The sequence below is a fragment of the Canis lupus genome, chromosome 7 (genome assembly GCF_003254725.2).
Source record: "Canis lupus dingo isolate Sandy chromosome 7, ASM325472v2, whole genome shotgun sequence".
NCBI classification, from domain to species: Eukaryota; Metazoa; Chordata; class Mammalia; order Carnivora; family Canidae; genus Canis; species Canis lupus.
Window position 1 is genome coordinate 74,714,470 of NC_064249.1, and position 13,182 is coordinate 74,727,651.

General features: G+C 44.6%; 1 protein-coding gene across 15 annotated transcripts in view; it reads left to right on the plus strand.

The window, feature by feature from the left end:
- Positions 1 to 13,182, plus strand: part of MTCL1 (microtubule crosslinking factor 1) — a 128,599-nt gene that overhangs the window by 90,960 nt on the left and 24,457 nt on the right. For 10 of the 15 annotated variants that reach the window (XR_004817191.2, XR_004817192.2, XM_035718732.2 and 7 more), the window contains 3 exons: positions 2,342 to 2,572; positions 3,846 to 4,043; positions 11,948 to 12,175. Coding sequence is in view for 13 of the 15 variants with exons in the window: in XM_035718732.2 (XP_035574625.2) it covers positions 2,342 to 2,572; positions 3,846 to 4,043; positions 11,948 to 12,175 (657 nt within the window). In the remaining 2 variants the exon portion in view is untranslated. The remainder of the gene's footprint in view (positions 1 to 2,341; positions 2,573 to 3,845; positions 4,044 to 11,947; positions 12,176 to 13,182) is intronic. The other 5 variants (XM_049112922.1, XM_049112925.1, XM_035718730.2 and 2 more) reach the window with 1 other exon arrangement.

Here is a 13,182-nt window from a genome sequence, read left to right on the forward strand (position 1 = left end):
ATTTGCAAGAGAGCTGTCTATTGCACACAGGCTCCTGGACTCCCGGGCTCCCAGGGCTGGAGGATCATCCAGTTGAGCTGCCCCTCCAACATCTCACAAAGAGAACTGTCCACCTTCCTCCTCTAAACCATGCTTTTCAGTATTGACATTGTGGTCTTGGGAAGTTCTTCCTAACATCTAACCCATTGTTTTCCTGCAGCCATAGCCAGCAAATATAGGCCTTAATTAAGGACCTGGACAGGGAAGTGTGTCCATAACTTTTGTTGTCCTGCAGATTTGTAAACTTGCTCAATGTTAGGTAAATTTTCTGATAGGAAATAACAACAACTCACCCTAAATGGTGGTCTTCAGAAAACTGCCATTAATTGAACTGCAGCCTTGTTAACTTTTCTAGCTTATCTTAGAATAACCTGTTGCTGGCCAATTACCCATTATCTGTTAAATCCTTTCCCAGAGTTGCTAGGAGAAGGGATTGGTAGACACAGGCACTCATTTCCTAAATAATTTAACTTTTTTTCCTGCACCAAAAATCATGTTAAAGAAGTGAGTTTATCCCTGCAGATGCTAATAGCAAAATGGCAAGGTCCCAGGTGTGTCTATACTTGAATTTAGGATAAAAGGAGTGTGTTGGAGATTGGGCTGCAAACCTTGTTTGGAGGGGGTGAGAGGTCATCCTGGCTTGTTCAGAGGCAAATGGTCCGGTCCGTGTCCCCTGACGTGTCCCAAGGGAAGAGGACCAACTCTTGGGCCTTGGGAAGTGCTTAGAGTCATGGAACAGGAGGAGGCAACCAGGGCAGTGGGGAAGTCAGAGCCAGGCAGGAAGGAACATTTCCAGGAGGCTGCAAATGAGAGGGCGAGAGAACATCCCTTCCCAGGGCTGCGCCTCCATCGACTAAGACTCCAGTGTCTCTGGCCTACCTGCCATGAGCTAGGCGCTCACTCTTCACATCTTGAGTTAGCTTCCTTTTGCTACCAAGAAAACTGAAGCCTTCCTAGTCAGTGGATGACCTGACGTAATTCCGCAAGTAAATTGCAAATGCTGATTTCCAAAATGGTATGTTACCCCCTCTCCCCAGTCATCCTGCTCTTGTGCCCACAGGGATAGGAACACATGGTGGGACTTTGAGAGCTGCCAAGATGATGAATTAAAATCACCACTATTTTGTGTTATCTCAGCTTGAAGTGAAAAAAAAAAAAAAAGATCTGGTATTATGACAGTGGCACACAAGTGTCTGTGCAGACCCGGGACCTTCCCAGAGCTACCTCTCACTCTTCACTGGTGTTCACATGTAGGGCGTATTGGTATTGACCTCAGGCAGCCATAGTCACATCCTCATGGTTTCTGAGCCCTAATCCAGTACTTTGGGAAAACAAGACAAAACAAAACTCAACGCCTTGGGTTTTGGCCAAGAGAGAGTGTTGAATTAGGAATTAGGAGAGGACAGCTGATAACTACAGGCTGGCATTCAAACCCCTTTTTTGAGGGGGTCTGTGGAACAGAAAGCTGTCATCCTGTCACTTTAGCTACTATAGATATTATTCTTGTGCCCTTATCTGTGCAATAAGATTTTATTCACACCCCTTTGCTTAGTCATTGTGGACATAATCATTGTTTATTGCTTGGAAGCGTGCCTGTACCGACCTTGAAAAGCAGGAACTTAACATAGAAATGGAAAACACTGCTTTTTCAGCATGCTGTATTTCCCTAAGAGTTACTTGTAGCTAATAGGACTGTGAAGTCCTAAGTGTGGAAGGAGGTTCTCAACTTACTTTCCTATTTGTCCACCATATGAGGCAGAGGGCCTTGTGTCCAGGAAAACCCTACTGCCCCCACCCCCTGCCCCGACCTGCCTCTGTCCCACTCTCTGTGGGCCCCTCCATCAGCTTGCTCCTGGGAGCTGTGTGCACCAGTAAGCTCAGGAAGCCAAGGGGAAGAGTTTCCACTTAGCGCCCCCCCACCACCTTACAATTATAGTGTGTCTTTTGCAAACCCACAGACAGAGGGCAAATGGAATCTGCATGGAAGTCAGCTGTAAGCCATATATCCGAGAATCAATTTTCCTGAAGAAGTTTAGAGGCGTCCCAAAACACCACAAGAGACTTGACATTGAGAACTTATTAGAACACCTTAGTTTGAAATAATGTTTGCTTCTGAATCAGAAAAGCCTTGAGGTTTTCTAAAAAGTAAGTACACATCTCAGGGAGTTTGCTGAACTTTAAGGGCCTCTATGTTTCATGTCCCAGGTGCAAAATGATAAAGATTGAGTAGCATTTTGCAAAGACTTGTTTTGGGTGGCAAATCAGAAGAGCTGCTATCACGCTGTCTCTCTTTCCCCTCAAGATGGAGGAGGAGCACCTGTACGCCTTGAGGTGGAAAGAACTGGAAATGCACAGCCTGGCTTTGCAGAACACCCTCCATGAGCAAACCTGGAGTGATGAGAGGAACCTGATGCAGCAGGAGCTCCGGTCTATGAAGCAGAACATTTTCCTTTTCTACGTCAAACTCAGATGGCTGCTGAGGCACTGGCGACAAGGGAAGCAGATGGAGGAAGAAGGCGAGGATTTCACTGAGGTACCTGCCCCATCCCTGCCCCTGGAGAGTTCAGTTTATTTGCATCACTTCTGTTCTTGACCACTAGGCTCTGCTGTCCCTCTGCACCCTACACACAAAGTCATGTTCTGTTCACATTCTTTCCTCAAGTCCAGTCTGGGCAAGGGAAGTGCCACAGGTTGTCCAGTTCTATATCAGACCAAGAATTCTGTGCTGTGACTTCGGCCTCGTCTTCAGAGTCCTGGTCTCTGACTCCACTATGCGGCAAGGATGTGCGGCATTTCTTCTGTTGCTATGAACTCTTCTGTTGCTATGACCTGTGAACTCCTGAAAGTTGTCACCCTGAGGTCCTGTCAGTCTCTCATGCTGCCTTGCTGGTTTGTCAAACCTAGTTCTAAATCTTTCTCTCTTCTCTCCATTTCAGTTTTGTTCTTCAGTGCTAGAGCCCTTCCTGCCCATGCAGTTTGCTAAGGGTCTTCTCTGCTAGGTTCCAGATGGGTCAGAGTTTTGCCACCTCTGGAATTTGCATCTGTGCTCCTTCTTATGCCTCCATTCCCAGATTCATCACAGAACCAGAACAGAGTCATTTGCTTTCTGATTGATTCTCATTGATTCAGTCAATGTGACCCCTAGCTCTGCAAGCTGCTTTGGGCCTTGCCTTCCAACCTCCTGCCGGGTGTGTTCTGGACATCCACACACCTGGCTCCTTTGTCAGCTACTTCAAGGCATCATAAACGCTGGCTTCCTTTTAGCTCCCAAGGACCTATCTGCTTTCCACTGTATGTAATGTTAAGTCGTCCTTTGAAGGGGAAGATACATTGATTCTCTTTCTTCAGGGAGGAAGGAAAGTCTTCCAAAATTAATTCAGCCTGCTTCCAAATAGCCATGACATAGAAAACCATCATTAAGCCAAGCCTAGATGTGATTATAAAGTCTCCTGCTGATCAGTACTTTGGAGTTCCTCTTCCTCTAGCTTATAAAACCATAACTATAATCAATAATTATAAATCATAAGATGTTTCATTATCAAATTAACTCACAAATGATAAGATTAGAAGTAAGATTAGAAAATCTTTTCTTCTAATCTTTTCACAGTTACGTACCCACTGTGTGCTATTTAAGTGAAGAAGTTGGCCAGCAAGTGCAATGGGCTAAATGGGCATATTTGGAAAACGGCTGAGAAGTCAAGACTTGATAAGCTAGAAAGTGGAGAATTACCCTCTAATAATAAAAACCAGGCTGTACAGCAAAGGATTTGGGTGGAGGTGAGATCGTTGTCTCCTGCTGTTTTCAGAGCGAGCATCCAGAGACCCTCCCCAGGCTTGGTGAGCTTGGAGTGCAGGGGGACCCGAAGGGGGACGGCCCAGACCAAGATGACAACGGTCCGGGCTGCGGCTTTCCGCTGGGAGAGCATCCTCCACACTCCCCTGTGCAGATTGGTGACCATGGATCGAGACTACAGCCTACACATGGGAGACAGCTCCACAGGCAGGTGAGTGCCGAGGTCCCACACCTGGGTGAGGACACTCCTGGTCTACGTCTGCGTTGTCATTTTATGTGCTGGTGTTCCACAGAGCAGAAAAACTCTGACTGCCTATAGTTGTTAGTTGCTGTATTTGTGCTGGAAATCATATCATTAAGACTTGATTTCAGTGTCAGCCCATGAGTTCATCTGGCTTACATGCATAAATAAGGAGCATAGTAGGATCAGATCAATTGGAGATTGGGACAGGTATCGGCAGCATCACCAGTTTGGCAACATAATGCATAAGAAGGAAAGAAAAAGTATTTTTATTTTAATTCTAAACATGCATAAAGTGTTTTAGGTTCTTTGGGGCCACCTGAAGTAAAAATATTTGATGACACTTAAAAAAATCAAAGCGTATATAGAGATGGGATTTCAGTGTATAATATGAGATAATCATTAACATTGCCAAAGCCCACGTTTATTTATTAATTATTAAGCAGATAGCCGCTGCTTACTAAACCAAAAGATACTATTGATGCCACCCAGATTTTTGCGCTTCTCTACAAAACAGCAGCTGTGTTGGGTTTGGGGTGCTGAGACCCTAGGAGGGACCCAGTGTTAAAGCTTCCTTGCTCCCAGACCTTCTGGTCTGAGTCCTTTCTGACCTTATGTTGCTTCTTTGAGGGTGCTGTAGGGCAGACCCGGAGGCCCCAAGCCCTAAGCCATTGGCTCTGGGGTGACGGGCAGGACCGGGTGGCCCTAAAGCACACAGTTAGCCCGGGTGTGGCCATGGCCACTCAACCGCAGACATTTCTGGGCACTCCCTGTGTGCTGGACGCCACAACTGTGGCTCCTCCCTCAGCCCAGAGCCTCAGAGGGTCAAGTGGTAGAGGGCTGTCATCCGAACTGTGGCTCAGATCCAAAGGAGAAAAGTCATGATGTCTGAGCACAGGGCCCAGAGGATATGTGTATTCCCCCCCACCCCGCCTGCTTTCTCTTTGCAAACAAATCAGGTTTTCACAACTGAAGAGTTGTTTTCTATGCACACCCATCCACCCTGCATTTTCCCTGAATAATATGACTCAAGAAAGAGGTTATACTTTCAAATGGATGTTTAATTACAGTTATTAGGAAGTTTGTCATTGTGCCAGTGTCCCTGGGGAGATTTTGGCTCCTAGAAGGAGTTTTCCAGCAATTGATCTAGTTAGAAAATAAAATGCTACTTCACAAATAATCCTCTAAAGCATACCATTTTTATTATTTTTAAAAGAGATGTCAGTTCTATAAAAGATCTGCGATTAACTCAAATAGCTTTCACTGATTGCCACTCAGCCCTAAACCTGCTGCATCTGAGGTCATGTGTTGGGTGTTTCCCACGCATGTGTCCAGATGCATGGGAAAAGGGGAAAAATGTAACACATCTGGTTTTCTAAACAATTCTCATGGAAAATGTTACCCTGGGGGTGGAAAATAATGTAAAGTCACTCAGCTGGAACCTCCCATTCAGTATATTTTAATGTCATCTCTCTTTGCCTCCTCCTTCCAAAGCTGATGTTTTTACTGTCCCCCTCAAAAGTAGAGATGGAGCTGTGACTTCCCACTTTGCACAATATGCAGTAGAGGCACATGGGGTGCCTGCAGGGTATGGTGGGGACGGGTAGAATCATGCCTGTCATGGCCCCATCCATCCGTCTGTAGGAGTTAAATGCACAACGCTGTCCATCAGAAGACAGGAGATTAATGAGCTCTACTGTACGACAGCTGCTTGCCTGGGAGTGAACATTCTCAGTTAGCAGATTTGCCTTGCCCTTTCGTGGCATGGGTATTAGCGAGGCAGCCTGCCTGCAAGAGCAAGAACACGTGTCCCTGAGAGCCGCACCCTTTTCAGAAACTCTGAGAACCTGCCAAGGTGATAAGCAGAATGGGCAACGTGGCCTACCTCCTTTCCCAAGGTGAAATTGGCAAGTGACACAATTTCCCAGGCCTTGGTCTTTGCCCTGTGTCCTGGTGAACATTGGCACAGCTGAACACAGTTGATGGCAAAATGTATCCCATCCAGAGAGATTTAAAAAAAAAATGTACTCGTATCAAGTCGTCCTTGGAAATAGTTCATAAAAAATTATCAGGTTGGAAAATGTTCGGCTCTGTGAATGTGCCCTATTGACTGATTTTTAGTTACAGAACCAGCGATCTAGCCATAGCAACCCAATTGTCCTCGAGAACAGAAAGCACTTTCAGTTTGCCCAGCCTTCTGGAAGAGCTGGTAAATATGCAAAAGCTTACTGTATAGTTTTCAGTGAGCTCCAGGATGCTGGCCACTTACATTAAGCTTTTGAGACCTAAGGCTACATATGCATTTTATGCTTTCTAGTAATTCCTGAAATCAAGATTTGTTTTGTTTTGTTTTTTGTTTTTTGAAATCAAGATTTTTTTAAAAGATTTTATTCATTTATTCATGAGAGATACAGGAGAGAGAGAGAGATAGAGAGGCAGAGACACAGGCAGAGGGAGAAGCAGGCTCCATGCACGGAGCCTGACGTGGGACTCGATCCTGGGTCTCCAGGATCACACCCTGGGCTGAAGACAGTGCTAAACTGCTGAGCCACCTGGGCTGCCCTGAAATCAAGATTTTTAATGCAAGGTGACTATAGTGCCAGGATTATGGCCCTGGGTCTCCACCAGCTAATAATCTGTATATTGGATTAATTTACTCAAAGAGAAGTTACTTTTTCACCCAGGGATGTGACACAATATTCTTTATTAAAGCACCTGTGTACATATATAGGACCTAATTTAAAATTCAGAGCAAGAGGGACACCTAGGTGGCTCAGTGGTTGAGTGTCTGCCCTTGGCTCATGTCATGATTCTGGGATCAAGTCCCACATCGGGCTCCCCGCAGGAAGCCTGCTTCTCCCTCTGCCTGTGTCTCTGCCTCTCTCTCTCTCTCTCTCTCTCTCTCATGAATAAATAAATAAAATCTTAAAAATAAAATCCAGAGTAAGAGCTAATGAAATTATGTTTCATGTTACTCTGCAACTACAGCTGGTCACTAAAGAGTCTCCCACAGGACCCAGCTCTAGGACCGAGTAGAGTCTGTTCCTTTGGACCTTTGTCACTCATACATCCAGGACTCATCTAGAGCTTATGGCCTTCAGAAGCTCCCCTCAGTAAAAGTCAGCCTCTCTCCCATAGACAGAGTGCCTTTGGCTCCCTAGGCCTCCCAGATGTCAACTCACCTTGGTGCCCACGCTTTTGCTTTGCCCAAGATGCGGAAGCTTTCAAAAAGAGCACTTCTGCCAGACAAGACCTATACATCAGAAATGTGATCCCCTGACCTTTTCTTTTCTCCTCTTGAGCCTGGATCACTTTTACCTTCAATTTTGTATGTTGTATCATGATTTATTCTTCAGACTCTACAGCTTTATAACCTTACCTAGGAGACAGGCAACTCTCCATAAAAGGAACCAGATCAGAGCTTATAGTTATGAAACATTTTCTGTTTGCTGTGTGTTTGTGTTTATTCTGTTACCACACAAATAGCAAGGGCATAGGAGTGAAGAGCCACAAGTACTAGGAGGCTACTCAGGAAAGGGGTCTCTCTACCTCCCAGCGTCAGCCATGGTCAGCAGTTTATGACCTGCTTTTCTGAGTGTGTAACAAACCCTAAACCTCGCACACAAGTGATTTATTCCCATCCGGTCACTTGATTTTCACCACACCTGCTCTGATTTCTTTGAAGCCTTTGGCTGATAACTTGGGATTATAACTTACTAAATATATGTCCATCACTTCTTTCACAAACCCACATTTATTCTTGGAAAGCTTTCTGAAAATTATGGCGATCTGCTGTCTGGAGCCCACATGCCCCCAATCACCTGGCGTATTCTCAGCTAGAGGACAAATGATTTTCGTACATAAATGAATCTCTCGTCTCCCTCCATCAGGGATTTTCATGGTCAGTTTTCAGTGACTCATTCTCTTTTATCTGTGGGAGGATAGTAGTTTTAGAAAAGAATCTTAAAATTAACCTGAGTGGAACACTGACAGTAAGAATGGTAAGTGGCTTATTTATTAAGATATTGCTGGATGTGTTACTGTCTGATCTCACAGTAAAGGACTTGTCTTGGGACTCTTGCTGGTGGAGGAGTTACTTTATTGAATAGGATGTGAGGTCCCCCTCTTTATAAGTATGAAATAGAAACTATGCCTGTGTTGGGGGTCAGGGACAGCTACCATAGCGTTCTAGAACTCCTGGCTAGCCTACATGAATAGGAATTAGAGGTTGTCTGGCTTTCTGTGGGTTAACCCACAGCAGCTGGTCAATATACAATATACAAGCAAAGTGGTTGATGGTAGTTTAGCTCTTTCTCAGAACTATGAAACACATTATCTTATAAATCTTAGGCAAGAATGATTTTATCAAATAGCTGGCATTGCATCACAAATATCTTGGTGTGTTACCTTTCCCAGAAACTTCCTTTTCACTTTCTATTAATAATATTTATTGTATATTTGAGTAGCAGTCTTACTGGCTGAAGCCCAGCCTTGAACCTTTTATAAAGTTTAACATTTTATAGCACTGTCAAGCTCCTGATCCCAATTTTGGGATTATTTTAAGCACCCAAGAGAGATGAGCTTGGAAGGGCTGAAATGCTCTTAGCCTGAGGAAAAGGGAATGGTGAGGCCATTTTATCCGGCTTCTTTGCAAGAAGACCAACCAGCTGATCTTGGAGAGGTTGAAAAATTGGTCTTCTTAATTGAAATTGGCCTGTATTTAACAGATATATAAACTAAAAGGTTGCATAATTGGGCCCCTGGCACAGAAGGTTCAGAAAGCTCTGTGTCCAAGACTTTAACCCAAAGACCTCTAAATGGCCCAGAGAATCTTCATTCCATTCTTAACTTGATTAGGCTCATCTTTTTACCCAAAATATTACCCAGCAATGGCCCTCACAGGGAGAAAAAGTAAGGCAAGTAATTTTTAGGCATTCTTTCAGGATGGCTCACTAATATTATTTCCATTGATATTGGGGGGGGGGATTTGTTTCCAGAGTTTAGATGGCTTCTTTTAAGGCAAAATTAAAAAAAAATAATAAAACAAAATAAAACAGAACCTGGGTAGAGTATAATGCCCGAATTTAGAGATCTTGGCTTGTTTTGTCCAGCCTTGATGGGACAGACCCAGACTGCAGCCCATGCTCTGTACTTCTCAGCAGGAGACCCTATCTATGCTATGTTGCTGCATGCCCTAATTCCTCCTCTGTAACACAGGAAATGGAATAGTATGTGCCCAGGATTGATGGGAGATGCAAGTAAGGTTGTGTAGTTGAGTGATTGGCACACCTGATCTAACACACCCTCTGTTAGAAACAATTAGTATTACTTTTCATTACTGGGCTTTTTGTATGCAAAAAAGTTTAGAAGCATCATGCCCAGCTGAGTCTTCAGACATTTTTATTTGCACATCAGACCTTGGTGTTTTATACCAATGGCAGAGAACTAGTCTGGCTTCTTGCCATGTCACATGCCGTTCCTGGGTGATTATATAACAAGTACCAATAATATCGATTCTGTGGACTCCCTTGCTTCCTTTGGCCACCTTCATCCCAAAGCAAGTTTTGAACTCATTCCAGGATGATTAATATTATACTGGGATAATGGCACATTATGTTGATGATTCTGATGCAAATGTGCATGAAAACATTACGGCTTAATTTTATTTAATCTGATATTTCCTAATGCCAGAAAGTACTTACTTCCAGAGGAACCAAAATTTCAGTCTGCAAAAGACTGTTATGTGAATTCCTGCTTTAGAGGACCACAAATCTCCTAAGGTTATCTGAGCAATTTGGTGTGGGGCTAAGAACCCCTCAGGCTGGCTACATTCACAAAGTGGGATTTGTAGGGAGGTATTAATCACATACAAGAACTGATGATATGGTTTTCTGCTTTTTCTTCAGCGAGAATTACATGACTACTCAGACTAGATCAAAATATTCCCATTACTTTATGCTTAAAATACTTTGACTTAAAAAGTAGTGATGTTTTAAAATTTTTAAATCCAAAGATGAAAATACCAAGTAAATCAACTATAAAATATAGTTTTTCAAACAAATTCTGTACTCAAAGAGATGTGTATTTCTGAAAAGATTTTTGCAGCACTTCTTCTCACTCACCTCCACTTATATAATTTTTAAATACTTTTGGTGTGGAGTTGAAAGAAAATGTTCTGCATTAATTACAGTTGTACACATATCCTGAGCACCTCTTTGAGTGCAGTGGTAACTTACTTTTCTTCGGGTGGTTGGAAGGAACGTGTAGCAGTTTTAGAAGGTTCTCTAGCTGCTGAATCTTGCAAATGCTAACTGGATTATACTCTAACTGGCTTTAGTCTCAGAGCTAGTAAAGTAAAAATTGGTGATTAAGGGGAAGAACACCCAAAAAGCAATAAATGTTAACAAATAGGCCTTTCTACCACATATAATATTATAACTCCAGACAAATTACAGGGAAAACTGGGGAATTTTCAGGAATAAATCTGCTCGTGTTAAGGAGTTTCTCTTTTCTAATTCAACTTTATTTAAATCCAAATATAGGGCTAGCCAAAGAATCTTAAATTCTTCCCAAGTGTGGCTGTCCACTTTTATCTACATGCAGGTGTGTTTAGGGGATTCATGAGATGGTTTTAGGAGCGTGACAGGCCCTCCACATGGTGGAAGAGAGCTGGAGGCACTGTCCTACTGCCCTTGGCGTGAGAGGTTTATCAAGCAGAGGGGAGTCTCTCTGAGAGCAAGGGGCTCTGTGTTCCCAAAGTTGAGACATTCTGATTCCAGCAGGACTGGGAGTGCTTTGATTCTCCCTGCCTTGTAAATGCACCAACCAAGATTGTCCTGGGATCAGGGCAGCTGGGAGCTCATGATGCACTTTCAGTGTTTTCCATCAGATTGGAAGAGATGAGCTCGTGGGGCTTTTATCATCGAGGTACCATAACTGGTTCAGTATTTAATTCACTTGGATGAACCTTTCTGAAAGCATGCCCATGCTGAGACGTACTAAGATAGTAATCGTGGTTTTGAAATGGGCTTTCAAAGGGCAGGATGAATTTTAGAAAATATAAAATCTTTTACATTAGGTATAAGCAGATCAGTGATAGAAATCCCTTTTTCATTTATCTGACCTCTTTGCATACTTCACATGAGCTGAGCATTGTGTGAGACACTGGAAATACAGGAGCGGGTCAGTTTGCATCTGTCCCCCATGCACTCACACAGTGATGGAGTGGCCCCAGGCAGCACAGGAAATCAAGCAGGTGTGTGGTTATTTGTGCTGTTGGTACAGCAGAAAGGAGGGGCATGGTGATTCCATCTCAGGACCGTGAGGAAGCCCTCATGAACAACTCAAGCACTTACATTTGGCTTTGATTAAAGCTCACAGTGCCCTTTGCCCTGTGGCCATACTTACCCATCCAAGTCAGAGTATGACCATCCAATGTTTATAAGAGACACAGAGTGTTTATTCCCTTCTGGTTCGATGGCTGGTATCAAAATGACAGCATCGATAGGTGTTTATGTCTTGCCAGATCTGCATCCCCAAGCATAGCTTTGGATGTATGAAGTCATGTGGAGCATTCTGGTAGCCCTGGTTTCTGGGTTCCCGGTGCCCTCCTGCAGCTACCTCCTTCCTGCTTCTGGCCCAAGTGCCGGACCCCCTCCTCCTATCCCACCAGGCCCTGAGGGGTCTCAGCATCGGAGTCCAAGTGCTGGCAACATAGGAACCCCCGCCCCCCGGCTCCATCCCACTAACTGCAGACTTTTCACTTGTTCTGCACCCATTATGATGGCACCTTGCGCACAACCCAGCACCACCTTGACGCCCTGAAGAATACCCTTGCATGAGTGGCACAGCCAACCCTGTGTTTCCTCCCGCAGGTGGTGGAAAACCAGCAGCTGTTCAGTGCACTCAAGAGCCTGCTGGAGGACCTGCGCGCCGAGCTGCGGGAGGACGAGCATGCACGGCGGCGGCTGCAGCAGCAGTACGCCAGCGACAAAGCCGCCTGGGACGTGGAGTGGGCTGCACTTACCTGCCGCCTGGAACAGGTGCCTGCCTGCGGGGTCTGTCCTGGGTCTCCCCAGCTCCTCCTCTGCCATCTGGGCCAGGTGGGGAGAAGGCACAGTTCCTCAGATCCATGGCGATCTTTACAGTTCCTCAGATCCTCCAGGGGGAAAGTGGGGTGCCTTTGTCTCCTTAAAATTCCCAGCCTTGGGGTGCCTGGGGGGCTCAGCCGGTTAAGTGTCTGACTCTTGATCTTAGCTCAGGTCTTGATCTCAGGGTCATGAGTTCAAGTCCTGTGCTGGAGCCTACTTAGAACACACTCACACAACTTCCCAGCCTTTCCAAGGCACCTCCTTCTCTCCTATTCACTGTCCCAAGTGTGAAACACAGTCTCCACTGAGCACCTTTTGACAGTAGCATTTATTTTCCCATTCTGCTTGAACAAGTCTGTATTTAGCCCCCTCAAAGGACAGTCAGGGTGAAGTGGTGATCAGAACACATGGACTTAGTTCAGATAGATGCAAAGAAAATGCAGATTGTGACTTCAGTTATCTTTGGAAAAGGAAAACATTTAGATTCCTTTAGATTTCTCCAAACACTGTAAAGAGTTTGTAGGCCTTCCACTACATGCCCGAGAAGTCTGATCAGTTTCCAAGTCTTTATTTCCCCAGGAGGAAATGGAGGCCCAGAGGAAGTGGCTGATCTCAGATCATGGAGACTTTAGTGCTCGAGTGGAAAGAACGGAGTACTGCCTCCACCCTCCCAATAGACCAGAGCCTCCTTGGAAATTTTAGGCCATGGCCATGGTTGTAAGGCCAGACGTAGCCAGAAACATTCTTTTCTAAGTGTTTTCTCCCTGGAAACCCTTAAAAGCAGGATCACCTCCTGCCTTGAGTCTCCCTGGAAACCCCTAAAATCAGTATCACCTCCTCCCCTCAGATTGATTCTCCAGGTTTCTTTCAGCCCCTTGATCATGATGGGAGGAAAAGTCTGTACATCCTTGATCATCGACTTTCTAAGCTTTATTTTGAGGCAAATCCTAAAGTAATTAAAATTTTATATGAATTGGCTAGAAAAGAAAAGAGAAAAGAAATTGCCCAGAAAGGAGACA